Source organism: Eleginops maclovinus, chromosome 4, assembly GCF_036324505.1.
Source record: "Eleginops maclovinus isolate JMC-PN-2008 ecotype Puerto Natales chromosome 4, JC_Emac_rtc_rv5, whole genome shotgun sequence".
Lineage (NCBI taxonomy): Eukaryota > Metazoa > Chordata > Actinopteri > Perciformes > Eleginopidae > Eleginops > Eleginops maclovinus.
The window spans coordinates 18596990-18614642 of NC_086352.1; the positions used below are offsets into that span (position 1 = coordinate 18596990).

Genomic DNA, 17653 nt, shown 5'->3' on the forward strand with positions numbered 1-17653 from the left:
GTGATAATACTTGTGTACCTTAAATACTGTTTAAGTAGGGATTTTACTGAATTTTAATTAGTTACTAACATCCATCTATGAGTGCATGCATATGTGGTAATATCAATTGAAAAAAGCTTCTGAAAAATTCACAACAATACCAGAATTATCTTTGTTTTATATACACATTTATATTTTTATATACACTGTACAGATTTCAAAAAAATAAATGGTTGATATTTAATATTGTGCACCCCACAGATGTGTAACTACAAAGAGAAAAGGGAGTGAAAGAGGGCTGAGTGATACCAAGGACAGACAGATATCAACAACCCCAGTAAATACTGATGATTTTTTCATATTTTTTTCATACAAGACACTTCACAATCATTTTTACAGTTTATAAATTAAAATGTTGCTGGTTAACCTCTCTTTGCCTCAAGCAGTCGCCCAAGAGAATGTCCAGTAAAATGTTATCCGTTTATCGCATTTGGTCAGAGACGGGTAAAGACAGGCGAGATTTAGCTCAATTTCTTAAATCTAAAATATACCAAAACCTGACAGTTGTTAACCGATGTTTGAGTCGCATAGGTTAACGTGACTTTCACCAAGCCTTTGGAATGTAATGCTTTGTCAGCAGCACTGGAAATAATGCCTGGTTTCCCACACAGGCCAACAGGACGGACAGTGACTGTGTTCCTGGTTATTTCGGGACGCTCTGATGCTCTGCTCTGACCTGAGACGTAGCTAACAGTGATGTAAAGAGGTGATGATTATCCCCTGTCTCACCTTTTTTTCCTCTCCCCTTTCTCCATGACACTTGGAAAGGGGGAGCACATACGGTGAAGAGCAAAGACTTGGCAGGGTTTATAAGGCACACACAGAACACTTTGTGCCAGAAAGCATGTGTGCACGACGGGGGTGTTTTGGGGAACGTCAGCTGTGATGCTAAGCTAAGCGAAGCAAAAGTGCCACCCTTCATTATTTTTGGTCTTAGTGAATCAGATCTAAAGGACAGATGCGACAAAATGTTGTAGCTGCTTCTGTTTGAACTTAATCATTATGTATGAAGAAAGACAGGGTTTTATGTATCTGTTGTAAAGCTTGTGTGACATTTTCCTTCGACCTTCCCTCTCAAAACACTTTCGCTTCTCTTTTTACGCCAAGCGTTCTTGGAAACCAAGCAAGGAAAAAAACCCTGCCACGAAGAGAGGTTTGTCCCAGCATCATTGTCAACAAGTGCAGTGATTTTTAAAGAAGTGACAACTTTAAAAAAACATATTTCTTTGTACATCTGGATTGTTTTATACAGAATAAAAACGGTAAACAATGTTCTGTATTAAACTGGCAAAATAGAACTCAGTGCAGATATATACACACAGAGGGACTCACATAAATACAATCACACAAACTCAAGTTCAAATATTGACACTCACACACATACACACATCCAGTAGACAAAACGAACAGTGGAATGTATAAAGACTTTCCCCCCCAAATATTATTACTGTCATGTATTTCACAAATGTCTACATGGGGGAGGTCACACCCAGGCAGTGAGGCAAACAACTGGAAGACTGATTTCGACTTATTTCAAAACCCTAAAGGAGCTAAAGTCATGTTTATGTTGTCCTTGGACTCATAGTGCTCTGTGAAGATGAACAAATACAATGTTTGAAGTGTTCTGTAATGCCTATGTCAGCTTTGATGCACAAATGAATGATGGACAAACAGTATCTACATTTGATTTAGCAATGTATTACAGTCTATAACCATAACAAAGTCATTTACTGCCTGCTATCATAAAATGTCAGTTTACCTAAATCAAATTTCATGAGTGTAGGTGAGATAAAAAAAAATAAAAGATCAGCTTTCTAGATTTTTCCTTTTAACTGCCTCTCAATAAAAATAATGTTCAATTCATGGCTTGCACAACATTGACCAATCGTGAGGCGGTGCTGTGCGGCTCTGTGGACAATTATTTTAGTTTGGTATACTTCCAAGAGTGACATTGAGTTAGGAGTACAAGAGCCAGTTGTGATATCAAGCCATGCAGGGAGTTTGAGTTTATGTTGTGCTGCTGTCAGCCCTCCCTCCAACAAAACGTAATGGAGGTTAATTTTGCTTGTTGTGCTCAAATTATAAATTTTGCGATTTTCACGCCTTCTCCAAGTCCCAGTGAAAACAATTCACTGTGGGGTTTATGGATTATGAGATTAACTAGAACATTGTTTCTGGAGAGACATGCTGCTGTTTCTGAAGCTGTTTCAGAGGCAGAGCTTCATAATGAAATCCCATTTATCTCTTTTTAGGGCGGCGGCTGTAATTTTAGGGATCAAAACCACAACATATACATGTCTGTGATTTAGGTGGACCGGCTCTTTAACCTCAGTGACCTCCCCTCGCCTTCAGCTAACTTCAACACTACGACTTCTAACAATACCTTATTTTCACTTTTATTATCAAGAGCTGTTTTCAACAATATCTTAGTCTCATCCTAATTAAGCTGTTCAAGTCCAAAATACTCATTGACACACACACACACACACACACACACACACACACACACACACACACACACACACACACACACACACACACACACACACACACACACACACACACACACACACACACACACACACACACACACACACACACACACACACACACACACACACACACACACACACACACAGAAGTTGGCTTTTTGCTTATTTTCTGTGTCTGGAAGAACAGGTTGATTCTCTAAGTTTTTTTGAATACCAAAAAAGAAAAACACAACATTAATCACTTGACTCCTTTTTTCTGTCGATCGGGAATTCTTTTCCAAAAAAGAAATCCTATTGGACCAGCATTAAATGTTTACATCCTTTTTTTTTCTTGAAGATCTTCATTTGGGTTTACAGCACATCACCCACATGACGCACAGACTACAAAGGGTTCCAGCCAAGGGAGAATTATTACAGTGGTGCCAGAAAAACTGGGAAAAGTGAAATAGTTCAAACATGAACAGGGTGATAAGAGTCCAATTCCATTTTAAATAACGCACATTACTCTTCCATTTCCTGTGTCAGTTTTCCTGATTTTTCAGGCTTTTTGAGGGTATGAAGAAATAAGGACTGGAACAGAATTGTAAAGGGGAGGCGAGGAGCAGAGCAGAGAATTCCTCACTGCTTCACCCAATGAAGTGGGTAAATGGATTGATTGCAGCCGTCTTGCTGCCGCAGACAATAGTTGGAATATTGTTTGGTCCATTTTTGTTAGTTTATATTCATGGGTGGCAAGAGTTACTGCTCTGATGTTAAACACTCAGAATGACTGACAAGGGAGAAAAAAGACCAAGGAGCTTCTGAACAAAAACAAATCTGATAGAAATAGGCCACAAGGAGGAAGTGAGTAAAGACATCAAAGCCATTTTTAAGTTCAGACAAAGAGATGAGACGGGGGTCGGGTGGGAATTTAAACTTTATGAGGGGTTCAAATTTAAGGATGCTGTCAGGCTGAGGATATCAAAGAGGCCTGAGAACAAAGAGATGACACACATTGTCTGCACCCGAGACTTTAGTTAGGGAGTAAGGGGGTATGTGCTGAGGGGAGGCTGAATTGTGGGGGGGAAAAATCACTGTAGGCAGGTTTGCTGCTGGGTCCCTCAGGCCTTCAGAGCATGCCACTGGGACACGGGGTTACGAGGACGACCCATCATGTCTTTCCAGTGTTTTACCTCTGCAGGGCCGCTCTTCCAGGAAAGATAAATCTGTGTGAGAGAGAGAGAGAGAGAGAGAGAGAGAGAGAGAGAGAGAGAGAGAGAGCAGAAGTACTGTCACACAGAGATTGATGTTTATTTGTAAAGAGCCTTAAAAAAAGGAGTAAGCAAATGTTAAGTCTAGTCGTGATTTCACCACTAAGCCTGCCACTCCAATCGGAATTTCAGTCAAATCCAGTACAGAAAAGAAGCCTTTAAAGGATGAGATTTCACTTTCTAAAATACTTGGAGAAAGGCTAATGCTCACTCTAATGAAGTTCAAACGCTGAGTCTTTAAGTAGAAAGAAAATCCTGATCGGTAGGTGTAACAGTATACTGTACATTGTCCTCTGACCAGCTTTAAGTCATTTATGAGTGTGGTTATAAAAGGCAACATATTATTACTGCTGTGTGTAGGCAGATAATACATGTGGTTAGGATGGCAATTACTGAAGATGTGTATGAATGACAGAGAGCGAGGCGGCTCATCCCTGCTGTACACAGCTCAAAGATTATTATTACAGTGTCTGAAGAAACAAGGATTTGATTTGAGCTTCGGGGTCTTTCAAATATTTTGTTAAGAAATGATACATTTTGAATATGTTAGAGCTCTTTTCTCCAGTATCTATACTTAGAGATATGAGTATTACGTTTAAATTATTCAAATCAGTCTTTATGTGTAAGGACTTGGAGCTGAAGAGATCCTTGAGTTACATAATGATATGTATATACAGTATATGTAACAAGATAAATGTGGATGAAATAATGGAAAAGCAGCCAGAAAGTCTAAAGGCAATGCTTTATCTGATGGGTGTGTAAATTCCTAATACATTCCTAAGAGGTTTTCTGTACGCAGCAATGTAATTTAGCATTAATTTAGTGTTAAATTGATACATTGAACTAATTAATTCCAATTCATGGTTGAGCTAGCGTAGCTGAAACTCTTTCGGCCCCTCTAAACTCTAAACTGATAAATAATAATAAGAAATAACAGACCTTAACACACTTTCTGTATTAAGTATACATGGAAATGTCCATTCTATGGAGTGAAGTGCAGGGTCCTGTATTTGCCTTCACAACATGCCTATGTTATTTTAGTATGTCTAGATAAAAGCAGCTGGTTCGCAATCAAAATGAATTGTTTTTAGTTTATTTCATTTATTCATTTACAATGCAGAGTCTGACTCTGTGTGTTCCAGCAGGGGTCAGTAGAGACTGGCTCAGTAATCAGCTGCTGATGGTCTATCAGAGTCAGGAAACACAGGATAAGAGAAGAAGAATGAGGAAGAAGAAGAAGAAGAAGAAGAAGAAGAAGCAAAGAAGAGGGAAGAAGATACCTTCCCAATGACATCATTGCGACTGAGCCTGTCCTTGTCCATGACGGTGATAATTATGGTGGTCTCCCTCAGCACGTGGGCAGGCACATCGAAGGGGAAGGACTCGTTGAAAACCGGGTTCAGACAGCGCTTCATTACCACCGTCTTCTTCTTTTCCACACGTTTGTCCTTGTGCATCAACCACACTTTTACGTAGGGGTCTGAGGAGAGGGAAATTTGCCAGTGAGTTGTTATTATTCCCGTTTACCACATTTACCACAATTACAACAATTCAATATAAGTGTATCATAGATTTTAGTGATAGTACTTGGAGTGGTAGTGAAAAACTGATTTTCTCATTTTCATTTTGCAGAATCAATGATGTTTAAGGGCACCACAATAAAAGGACATGGGGAGGAAGAAGCAGCTATACCAGAAGTGCCTCCAATGTCCATGGCTTTGAGGTTTCTGGCTTTGATGATGCTCACAGTGATGGTGTTGGCTGTGGGGTTGTAGCACAGAGACACAAGCAGATCCCCTCGACTCCCCTGGAGAAATCACAAACAAAAGCAGCAAATTATTTACTTCTTCATCCCGTTTTCACATCGTTCTCCTCTCTGTTGCATTCTGTGTATTTCTGTTTCTTCCTCTGGCTGTCTGTGGTGTCTCCATCTACCTCTCCTTATTCCCTTCTTTCTCTTCTCCCACCAGCATGTTGCCACATTTCCCCTGAGAGCATCACGGCAGCCAGGAATGACATCACCCGTTACATACTGTCCCATCCTCTCTCTCTCTCCCCTCCTCCCTCTTCCTCCTTCCTTCCCTCCCCCTTGTCCTTCTTACTCACGCTGCCATCGCTACATGGTTTGAGCTCCTTCCAGAAAGTCTGCATGTTCGCCAGGTCCAGTTTGTTGAGGGGGATGGACACCTCTCCTATGGGGTCGTTCCTGCTGAAGCGGTCGTAGTCCAGAACCTGCAGATACAGAGTCCTCTGGACAACCTTTTCATAAGGGAACCCTGAAAAACAGCACAGTCCCAGTAGGACACAGTGATGCACATGTAAAGGGAAAAGCCTTTGAGTGCCTGCATGTGCAAACATTGTTATTTCATGTATTATGTATGTATTAGAAAAGCTTCCTCCAACAAACCTTCAAACAGGAAGGTCTCGTTCCAGTGAGGGTTCAGATTCTTCCTCTTGACTTTGGTCTCCAGTTTGTGCTTCTTATCTGGCAGCAGGTATAGTTTGACAAATGGGTCAGAGGTACCGGAAAAGTCCTTGGCAGGTAAATCCTGGCCTTTGAGAATTTTGACAGTGAGAGTGGAGTCCTGAAAACTGTATCCGACACTGAACTGAACACGACCCAGCTTCTCACACACTGGACCCTCATGGTCATCTTCCTCCGAACCTGGAGACAGCTAAGAGACACAGGGGGAAGACAAGTGTTACATGTTACAGTCAGGCAACGTGACCTCTGTCCGTGATGATGCTAAATAATGATAATAAAATCATACTTGTCTGATATCTCAGTTAACAGCCCACTAAAGAGTTACTGAAGATCGAATTCACAGAAAATGGATTGTGGCCGCTGATAGCAAAAGGAATTGTGAATAATGTGCACCTTTCAGCCCTGACTTTGGTCTGAATGACAAAGGATGTTTTGATAACCATGTTTCAGCACCAACACCCCCTACTGTGCGCTTATTTGCAGAGACACAGGAAATACATAATGTGTTGTATTTGTCTATTAACATCCTTGTTTCTCAGGGATTTTATTATCCTGTATTTTAACATGTACATGTAGGGGAGCTATATTTATCTGTCTTTAATGACACAACAGTCATTTCATCCTTTCACTGCATCCTAAAATAAATTAGTTCAAGCGAAGCATGGCAATGTTCGCCTGGCTACAATCACTGCTGACATGATCACTGTAAAGTCTAAGCGGGCTTCAGTCACCACCGATCCTCTGAAGACCCTCATCATTTACTTTGGCTATTAGCCCTGATTTGAATTGGATCCTTCTTGAAATTACAGTCATTTGCATTAAAAGGGGCCAATTTTGCACCAAATGTATGCATATTTTCTCATTTAAATAAATGCAAATGGCACAGGCTCAATCAGATGGCATTTGCCCAGCAGCGCAGTTAGGAGTGCATTTCACCCTTGGCTGGTGCTTTGAAAATTGCAACGTTTTCGCTCGTAGGTAAAGTGACCGCAAAAGCTGCGCACCTCTCCTGTGATGAAGCCCCTGTGAGTCTATTATATAATATGGAGTAACTGATTTATCGAGATTTCCTCAGAATCAGAGGTTGTCTGAACATATCAAGTTCTGGAGCAACTAACAAAACTAAATGTCTTGATAAAGACCATGTAAGAGTTTCCTTAAATCAAATTTAATTTGTCTACAGGTGGTCAAGAAAGAACCGTCAAGGTCAACTATAAAGTTAGATCCCACCTCCAAACATTTTACTGATTCAACTTTATTAAAGTAGCTTTTATTGTAGGGGTGTTGCATTTATCAGAATATTTTTTAAGCATGTGAACACCATTAACTAAAATTCTGGTTTAAGTTTATACAAAATGTAATATTTTAAGAATTGGGCCACTTTCATCTCATTAATGGACCAAACGTGGCCATATTCACAGCATGATAGCTGACAGGTGTTTTCATACTAAAAAAGAATATTGGACTCCAATCAACAGGTGGCGCTAATTTTGCACTTCAATTTTAAAAACCCAGCTCCTAACTGGCAACTTGCATGATATTATGCCATATGGCTGGTGTTTGCTGTGTGATAAAGGCAGAAATTGTGCATGGGTGTGTGGAGATGAGAGGCAGATTATCTGTTGGTAGACAGACCCTGTGACGGATGGTGGCGTGGCCTTGAGGGAGTGAGAGAAATCCAGTTTAAAAGTTCTATTTGATGGGGGAAGAGCTAGAGGCATTACTCAAGGAGCAGTTCCAGAAATGTAATATCCAATTCTGTATTCTCCCACATATTTCTGATGGCGCTGCTCAGCCTCATTCTCCATGCTGAATATGATCACTTTTCATTATGCAGTCCTCCACCCAACAGCTGGCCTAAATTGCTTTTCCCCTTTTCTTTGTTTGGCGCTGCCTCTTTTTTCCTGGGGTTTTCCATTCTCAATCGATTCTTTAAATTCTTCTCTCTCATATATTTTTCTGAAACCTAAACACCCCAGTAAATTAATATTATTTCAGAGGTTGTTTGGAACATGGCTGGTCCAAACAACCCTTTTAGAAGGATACATTTTGGGATATTTACATTTCCTCTGCTCAATTAACCTCAACTGCTTTCCGAAAACTCTACATACATACATGTTGTACTGACTAACTTAAAATGTTGGCCCTATTGTATATTTGACATTGTAAATACTAAAGGTAAAATGTGTAACAATTTGATATAGTCCCTGATAAATGCATCTTCTATTGTTTGAGAAGCATTTGTTATAAGCTACAATGCCCTGCATGATTTTTCTGAAATAAACATTTATATCCTTGATCCTTTTTTAATGATTTAGCGTATGCTCTCTGTAAGAATAAATGGGCTTGGTGGTGAGTGCTACAGATATTGTAGGCTGGAGAAAGTCAGCAAAAATGAGAGACTGAGCTACGCGTTGCTGGTTTTGGTCTTTTAACATGTTGACATACTCACCAGCCCCCCAAAGAAAATAAACCATAACCAGCCTGAAGCACTTATAAACCTCTGCAGATGTGTGGATGTGCTTTGACACAGAGGGAAAGACACATTCACACCACACTAGGTGTGTCGCTGGCTCTGTGAGCATCTCAAAAAATGAAAGCAGTGTCAGAGTACATCCTGATAAGAACCATGTGATGCTGACAGGACCCCCACCCATCCTCCCCCATCCTCCCCCAACACCTATCACCTGAGACGCTTGAGAAAGTAGGATATATATACTCAGACGTTCAATGCCATTTCTCTGCACCCTTTTTTTTGTCAGTAAAGTCTTTGAAAAAAAAGCCCTGTATATACCGCCACTGCTTTTTTCTACAACAGCTCAAGTGGCTCCAAAGTGCAGGATGGGTATTTTCAGCATGAAAGGGGGGTTGTGTAATATATAGACGCCTTTGGCATAACTGCCCAGAATGAGTATTATCATTAAGCGCCACCACTGTGAATTCCTAAGACACACCATGAGTCCCACATAATTACACACAGCTCATACCCATCTCTGCCACATTTCTCGCAGCACCCACAGCACTGCGTGTTCTTTCGCAGCTAATTACCGAAACTCGCTGAAAGAGACGCACAACCCCCCCACCCTCGCAGTGTCTCCCTCCAGGGTGATGATTACTGTATGTTTCAGTTGGCTGAGAGACTGCATGGCAGAAACTAACTGTGATGTTCTACAGGTGAGTGGGATGAAAACAGTACTTTTTGAGGGATGAAAGACTTGTGAAGAGGAAACACTTCTCAAAGGATGTCTCTGAATTGAACCAACGTGTGTAGGCTTTATTTTTTCACTTTCTGCTCCAGAAGACTTTTATTTACAGTAGGTGGAAGACAGATAAATGCAAACAACTCATGTAAAATGACTACAAAAAGGACAATCCTGGTTTATTTAAACTTATTTTAATAGCTTTTCCATCACTTGAAAACATGATGGTGATTAATTACTTTAACATTAAGGTCCTATTTTGAGATTTTCACATCCTTTTGTTTACCCCCTTGATTCATCATCTAAGTGTCGCAAGGCATGCATGTACCTTCCATCTTAGATGATGTAAGATGGTCTGGAAGCACCGTTCAAGTCTCTCAGCTGTCTCATTAATTAAGATTTAAAAGGTTTTGCTGACAGCAGTCCTCTTGCTCTTAATATAGATGAGTTTTCAGCCATACAGATGAGTTAGTGGTGTATCAATAACACATGTGTCTCGGGGCTTCAGATATACCATGTTGATAGGAGGTGTTACCATGAGCATGTCACTGGTGACGGAGTTGGCCAGGTCAGACACGGAGGAGTTGGCATCGTGACGGCGGCCGCTCTCATCTGGGGTCTGACCTCTGGGGCTGCTGCCTGCTTTGTTACCTGGAGTCCTGTTTAATGGACACAAACACACACACATTAACATAAACATGGTCCAAAAATAAATGTTTTATCCCATCCAACTCTTTTCCTCTCTAACTCTCTTGTGGCTGAATGGTAGCAAGCTGATTCCTAAATGTTGAGACAAGACCCTCATGGCAGACCTTTGAAGGAGCGCTATAGCTTGCAAAGTGATGTCAGATCCACATAACTCACAAAATATGTAGCCATGGCCAGTAATTAGTTAGCTTAGCTTAGCATAAAGCCTGGCTCTGTAGAAAGGTAATTAAATCCTCCAACAGGAACCTCTAAAGCTCACATTATATACTTTTTGTTCAAATTTGGTTTCCAGGAATTATGTTTAGTTGCTCCGCCAGATGCTATAAACTCTACAAACATGGGAGTGGCATCAATCATAAGTGTAGTTTTTGAGTCACCAAATAAATGTAGTGTATGTCTCAAGCAACAGAAGCAATGATGAGCCTTGCTAGGTAAAATAAACCATTGTGAAACTTTCTCAATCACCATCTGTCACTTCAGACACACGTTATCAACCTGAATAATTTACAAAACAGTACTTTTAGATATAATAATATATCATGTCAGATCATTCTTGAATAAGGAAGAAAAATACTATAATAGGTAAAGACTAGAAATGGCTACTGGCTCCAATTATGTGTCAATTTGGTTAACAGGAAAAATACAAAGACTTGAGTGTATTGACATATAAGACTAATGAGCACTTATCGCTGTTAGAGAGACGACCCAGAAAGAAAAACAGAAAGAGTGAGAGACGGAGATAGTGAGCAACTAAACAGGCAAGCTGTGAGAACACTCAGGTAAAAGCAGGAAAGAGATTAGTATTGTGGGAATTATGATCTAAGAGAAAAGATACATTTGAAGACTTATCTGTGCACATAGGTTGAGAAAAGTGAAGGAGAGGATTTGTCTTTGTTAAGAATCGGGGGATTAATAGATTGAACAAAGTGAGGTTGCGGTCTCAAATTAATGTGAGACACACACAATAACACACACAAGCTGGAAGAAAAATCGAAGCAAGGAAGTGTGGTGGGATTAAAGCCTGGAAAAAAAACAGAGCAGGTTTGGTTTGGATAAAGAGTCAGATGCAGAGGAAAGGAAGCAAACTGACATGTTACATGGGCAAGAAAATAAAAGAATACTGTGAAGGAGGGGTGAGAGATGGACAGGGTTTGTGCTGCAAAGAGACAAGTAAAAGCAGAGCGGGAGTGAGGAGGAGAAAAAGGATATGGTGTTGAAGAGAAAAAAGAACTGATTCGTCACTCTGCGTTTTTTCCTGTGATCTGCAGGTCAGAGTGCCGACAATGCAGTGCAGACTTAATATAAAAAAGGTAATGTTTTTCGTCCGAGAGCCAAACACATTGTGCTTTTTATGCATCAGCTGATTAAGACATCTGAAACATGACGGCATTATTTATCCAACAGGTCGGACTGATGTTCACAGAGAGGGGAAAACTGTTAAATTACAGCTGTTAATATCAGCCCCCAACACATCAGGGAACAATGTGTGAACTTAAAATAATTATATAACACCTGGCAGTCACACACATTACACCTGTGGCTGTCTCCATGTGCCTCTTACTGTGGTGCCGTGTTCAAGGATCATACTCACTGTTTAACCTATTTCAGCCCCTTCATTGAAAAATGTGTAAACCTATAAAGCATGCCAGATCATTTATAATTATATAATATAACAGGAGGTCTACAAGTACCAAAATTAAGAATCAAATTGCGTTTCTTATTGTCATTAATGGTTATATGATTATTATTGTATGCATATGAAAACATAATTAAGATGATTCTGTTTCTTTGCAGGAATAATTACGATGATTCGTTTGTCTACATTGATGCAAATATAATCATAAACCCATAGATTTATAATTGGATAAAGGTCATATTATGATGCTTTGGGTAAATTAGATCATTTGGTTTAAGTTTGGGGTGAAAAACTAAGGGTTTTCACCATGACATACAGAGGAATAGGCAGGTTTGGGTTTTCCAAATGTTCTTTGCTGAGAAAACCTCCAAGTGGATTATTCCTCTGAAAAGAAATGAATTTGGTTTTAAAACAATTGGACGTACCTGCCTTTATAGCCATTCCCCACTTTGACCATAGAGCACATAATAGCAGCTGGGTCTCTACCCAATGAGTCTATACATGCCAACTAGTAGGGGTGGCTTGCTCAATAACTGCTGTTTGAACCCTCCTTACACAACACCCAACACATGAGATGGAGACCATATGAATCTTCAACAATCAACCTTACATAAACAGCCAGGGATTTTCTTCATTTCATTCTACTGTGAATATTTGGCTATAAATCATATCAGCCATGCAGAGCACATGCAATACTTTAACACAGTGCATATAAAACTGCTGTAGTTAATACAGGCTTGCATATATCATGCAGGTTTTTTCCTAACAGTAAATATTTTCACTGCCCCGTATACTCCAGCTAAAGGGAGCACTGAAGCAACCCGACAGTCAGACTGGTTCTGTAATATTTATATAGATTTGATGCAGCGTAAGCCAAAGACAGTCAGTCACACCGGCAAAATCAGTTTCTGCAGAAAGGGGTTTGGACAATAATGGAACATAGCACATATTTTGTTATTATTCTTTTAGTTGGAAGGCAGACCCAGGACTACAGGTAACTGATCAAACAACTGTATTAGAGAGGAGACTGTATGTCCAAACTGGGAGTTAATCAGGTGGAGATCTGGGGCATATTTAGAGAGAGGGTTTTATTAAAGTAACAGCAAGCAAATCAAAGCAAAGTACCCTTTTCACTTCAGGTTGATGACCTTATTTATCTGCTCAAAACAGAGCATCATTAACACCTTCTCTCCTGCAAGGTGGATTCTCTTTTTCTACAAATGCAATTGATTTCTCGTTGTTTGCATGATGTGCTTTTTTTAAAATACAAACAGCCAATGAGTTTCTGCAGTAAAAATAATTTCTATATAAACTCTGATTCTTTAGGATGGGTCATACAATTTGGGGATAAATCAGAATAAATAAACCCAGCAACCTGCATTCCTAGAGGAGAGCATTTACCATGTCACCACAGATTTACGTATGGTGACATGAAAGGCAAATAAAGACTGGCTGCTGCACAGTGTCCTCAAATCAAGACTGTTTACCCTGCAATGGCCTGCGAGAAGTGGAGCGGCTGGGTGCGGTAGTGAGGTGAGTTTATCCATGCATGTAAATATACATATTTACTTGCTGTCAAATAAACACACACCTGAACACACACACACACACACACACACACACACACACACACACACATACACACACATGCAAGCTGCAGCAGACCACTGGTGCTATATAACATCTCAAGCTCACATGATAATAAGTGTTGCAGAAATGCTCTCACTGAAAACAAGTGAATTATTCTCACTGCAGTGTATTTGTTTATTTTTATTTACTGAGATAGCTAGCCATAAAGTCAACAGCATTGTGGTGAACACTGGAGTTTGTCCCAACAGAAGGAAACATCATTTGTTGCCCCCTTTGATGTTGGTGACTATCTCGTCTAAAACACCCGTTACATAATTTATTCTATAGAGGTTGTTGTAACCATGACTACTAAGTGTGCTCCCACTTAAGGTTGTACTCACTACCATCATGTATTTTACAGGGGGTTGCAGTAACCATGGTAACAGGATTCTTCAAAAGAGGGCAGTGAGAATCCAAGGAAGTTCCTCAGAGAGGGGCATATATTGAAAATAGCTAAAAGCCCACAGGGCAGAGTGACCACACATTTCGAAAGCTTTTGAAACACTGCTGGAACACACTCTTCCCTCATACCTACACTCCTCGAAGCCCCCCGTGACCCTGTGAAAACACCACAGCACACACCCCTGGGTGAGTGTGAGCTCATGTTGAAAATGACTGATTCATAAATGCCCAAAAAAAAGTGCAGAATTGCCTCCAGCCATTATACTCAAAACAACAGGCAGTGACAGAAATGAGCAATTACAGAGCTACCTTCTTCCCCATTGCTAATAACAGTCTGGATCATCAGACTGAAACACGCTGTACATCACTTCACTTTTTTTGATGGTAAAGGCAAATGAACTACCAGCAGGTCTATAAAACTCAACAAATCAACACACACGCTCGATCTTCCTGAAGGTGGAAAGCAATGTCCCTGGAGAACGACCACTTCGATCTGACATATCGGAACTCTAAACCCTGACTCCTGACCTCATGGCCTCAATCTGGAATTGAGTTGTAAGCCATCTTCTTTGTAATTGGACGAAGCAGTCATTACATCCCAGGGGACAATGCAGAGACACACTATCTCTTGCTATATGTCACATGCATATTGTCTGTTGGGAAGTCTGTTTTACATTGATTAAGAATGACTGAAAAGGAAAAGTAAATGCTTCATTCACTTAGGCATGATAAAGGTATATCATGCAAGTAATTACAGGAGAATTGACTCGAGGAGGTTATTGAAGCAGAGAGACAAGGTCAGAAGATTCTGAGCAGGCAAAGCTACGTGCAGTCCACATTCACTGGACGACAAGAATCTTAATCAGTGTTTTCACACACACACACACACACACACAAACCAAAAATGGTTACAAACCTCTGTAACCATACCAACCTGCTACATGCCTCGTCATAGCTTAGACATAAAATACTACCGGCATGTCTGTTGTGCACACCTATCAACGCCACCCGTTTGTTTAGAGTTGGCACTTAATGAAGCAGGCAGTGTTACATTTCTTAATATAACCAGTCTTAGGAGTAAGAACTCATTGGAATAAAAACTATTTCAAATGCTGTGCGCCAGAAATGCATTGCAATTTAAACACACACTATGTCATTGTCTGTAACCAGTGGTATTTTATCAAAATAACAAAAGCCTTTTCCAGTTAGGACTCCTTCAGTCTTCATCAGGAGGGTTTACCTCGGGGCAGAATAACCCACAGGTCTTCTCCTCCCCAAATCAAACTGACCCAGTGATTCAAATGTGTAAAAATACAGAATAAACCATTAATTTATCTGAAAATATCTGTATTGCCATGTAAGTTGTATTTTAATAACATTTATTAAGAAACAAGGAGGAAGGGTTTTCTTTTTTTGTTTTGAGAACTTGGAGAAGCCTGGATTATAATGATGAATCAGTAAAAATCAGCATCAAAATGTTGACACAAAAAAATCTACAGTGAGCCGACTGAGTTTTATTAACACCTAATTTAAACCACAATGGTTTTCTAACCCTAACTAGTGTGTGTTTGTTGTCTAACCCAAACCACATACAGTTTTGTTAGCCTAAAAACACTTTCTGGACTCTGACTGTAAAAAGCCACAGCAACTACGTCCTGCAGATTTTATGATAATTGAAATTTCTTTTTTGTATTGTTAAACTCTTACCTAAATTTATGGGGTAACTTTTATTTTAAAATGTTGTAACCAATGAATTAGGACATCTATTTGAAGGCTGACATTAATTTGATCTTAGCTCTGGTCAAAGGTTTCTGACTAAATACAATTGAAACACTTCCTGAACTTGGAATAAAAGATCTGCTATATCTGACATTTTGAATTTAAAAGTTTGTTGGGTCCACTGTGTACTAGCTAACTCTACGGATAACAGAAGGAATAACTAGGACCCTAATAAAAAATGGTTTATAGAGCTAATTTGTCTAATTTGTCATTTATCATGCAAAAATAATTAAGATAAGGTTCCTTAGGAAATGAGATAAGCGATAAAAAGGGAAAAGATTTATAGCATTTATTTTCATGGCTGACTTCATGTGGGAAAACATGTGGGAAAACAATATGAAATAATATTGACATTAATCCTTATGATAAAAAAACAGACCAGAAATGCAGCTTGGGTGAGCCTAAAACTGTGTTTTGTATCTATATCTGGAGCCAAATGTTATCCAAATACAGATATTTAATGCCAATACAGGGATGTTACAGAGAGCTCATGGGCACGTGAGAAGATAAACTGTATACTAGTGAATAAAAACTGCCCACGAGGAGCAGATTTATCAGAGGCCGAGCTGACAGTCATGTGTACTGACAGAGGAGCGTACTGTGACATCATCCCATCACAACCACTGTCAACACCCTCGGGATAGGGCGGATAAGGTGAATAAGGAGATAGTGGATTGAAAAGAAGAAAGGATGGGGCAAAAATAAAAAGTTTAATAGATGAAATTAAATAACGCGTGGAGATTGAGAGAGAAGGCAGAGGAGAGGGAATAAAGAAGAGATGAGAAAATGTCTTATTGAAAAACAAAATGTGGGCTGCAGAGGAAATTGATGAGGGGATGGGGAGAGGAATGAGAGACAGAGGGCGAGGCAGGGAGAGTGGATGGACAGGTGAGAACATGAGGGATGAGGGTTACCAGCATGGGCAGGAAGTGTCTCCATAAACATTACTGTATCTGGGTCTTGCTGATCATACACTCGCCCTAGGAGACCATGAAACACAATATAGGTCCCACGTCCTGTGATGGATGAGGCCTCGGCTCCAATGTCAGCCCACTCAGCGCTCCCCACCAACAGGGACAAATCACCCGGCCTCCGCCCTCCTCAACAAGCAGGCTAATACAACTAATGGAGTCATCCACAGTGTTCGACAGGCTTGATGCTCTTTGAATAGACGTCTGCTGCCTTATTATTGAGATTTATCCACAGGGGAGTTACTTATTTTGTAAATCACGCTGCATAGAGAACCTGTAGTGCTGTCCCAGTCCTTTCAACATTGGAGATAAAAGTCAATGAAATGCTACTTGAACAACACAGCTTTTCCATTGCTTTGTACTGACTGTCACCTTTACTGTGACGTCCCCCCCATTTTCCTCTCATGGGCTGTCTCGTATCAGCTCCCTGCTCTTAGCCACTAGCAGCGACCAGGGAAATGGTGAATGAGCTCCAGACTTGGATCTGACAGGGTTTTTAAAAAGATGCCTCGTTTGTGCTGACCTACATCGCTTTTTCTTTCCAATCTTCTTTCCTACTGGGCCACTGCCGGCTCTGGAGGCGGCCATGGGGACCAGTGGCCGGCCTGGAGAGTCATTAGGATGCTTGACTCACTGTGATTGCTGGCTCTGACACACAAAAGAAAGAGTCAGATATGCCAGTTGATAAAGGGTGGCAACCACATCCTGCTTGATTAATACAGTACAGTCTGGCGTTGTGCAACTCAGCGAGAGCAGTATGGCGTTCAGCTGCTGAGATTAGAAATCTGATTCCCACTGAGGCCACCAACCAACAATTTACACACCCTGAGTTTGAATAACAGCACCCATCAAATGTAACACTGTAGACCTTCACGTTTTTATTATCATCTCCAAAGGAGGTACTAAAACTGTCTACTAAATTACTCATCCCAGCTAGGGATACATTCCCCCCTAAAATATAAGAGTGTACAGTAATTAAACCACAGCATCAAACATGTGGTACAGTGAAAATCCCATTAGCAGTCATTGTGGGTTCAATGTTTTCTTGTTTTATAATGAATT

At 40.3% G+C, this 17653-nt stretch overlaps 1 protein-coding gene across 1 annotated transcript in view; it reads right to left on the reverse strand.

Moving 5' to 3' along the window:
• Window positions 1-2604: 2604 nt before the first annotated feature.
• syt7b (synaptotagmin VIIb) overlaps window positions 2605-17653 on the reverse strand; it is an 80243-nt gene continuing 65194 nt past the window's right edge. The window contains exons 8-13 of the mRNA XM_063880596.1: window positions 10002-10125; window positions 6189-6456; window positions 5888-6057; window positions 5474-5588; window positions 5062-5261; window positions 2605-3736 (exon numbers count right to left, since the gene is read on the reverse strand). Of these exons, the coding sequence (XP_063736666.1) occupies window positions 3632-3736; window positions 5062-5261; window positions 5474-5588; window positions 5888-6057; window positions 6189-6456; window positions 10002-10125 (982 nt within the window). The 3' untranslated portion in view covers window positions 2605-3631. The remainder of the gene's footprint in view (window positions 3737-5061; window positions 5262-5473; window positions 5589-5887; window positions 6058-6188; window positions 6457-10001; window positions 10126-17653) is intronic.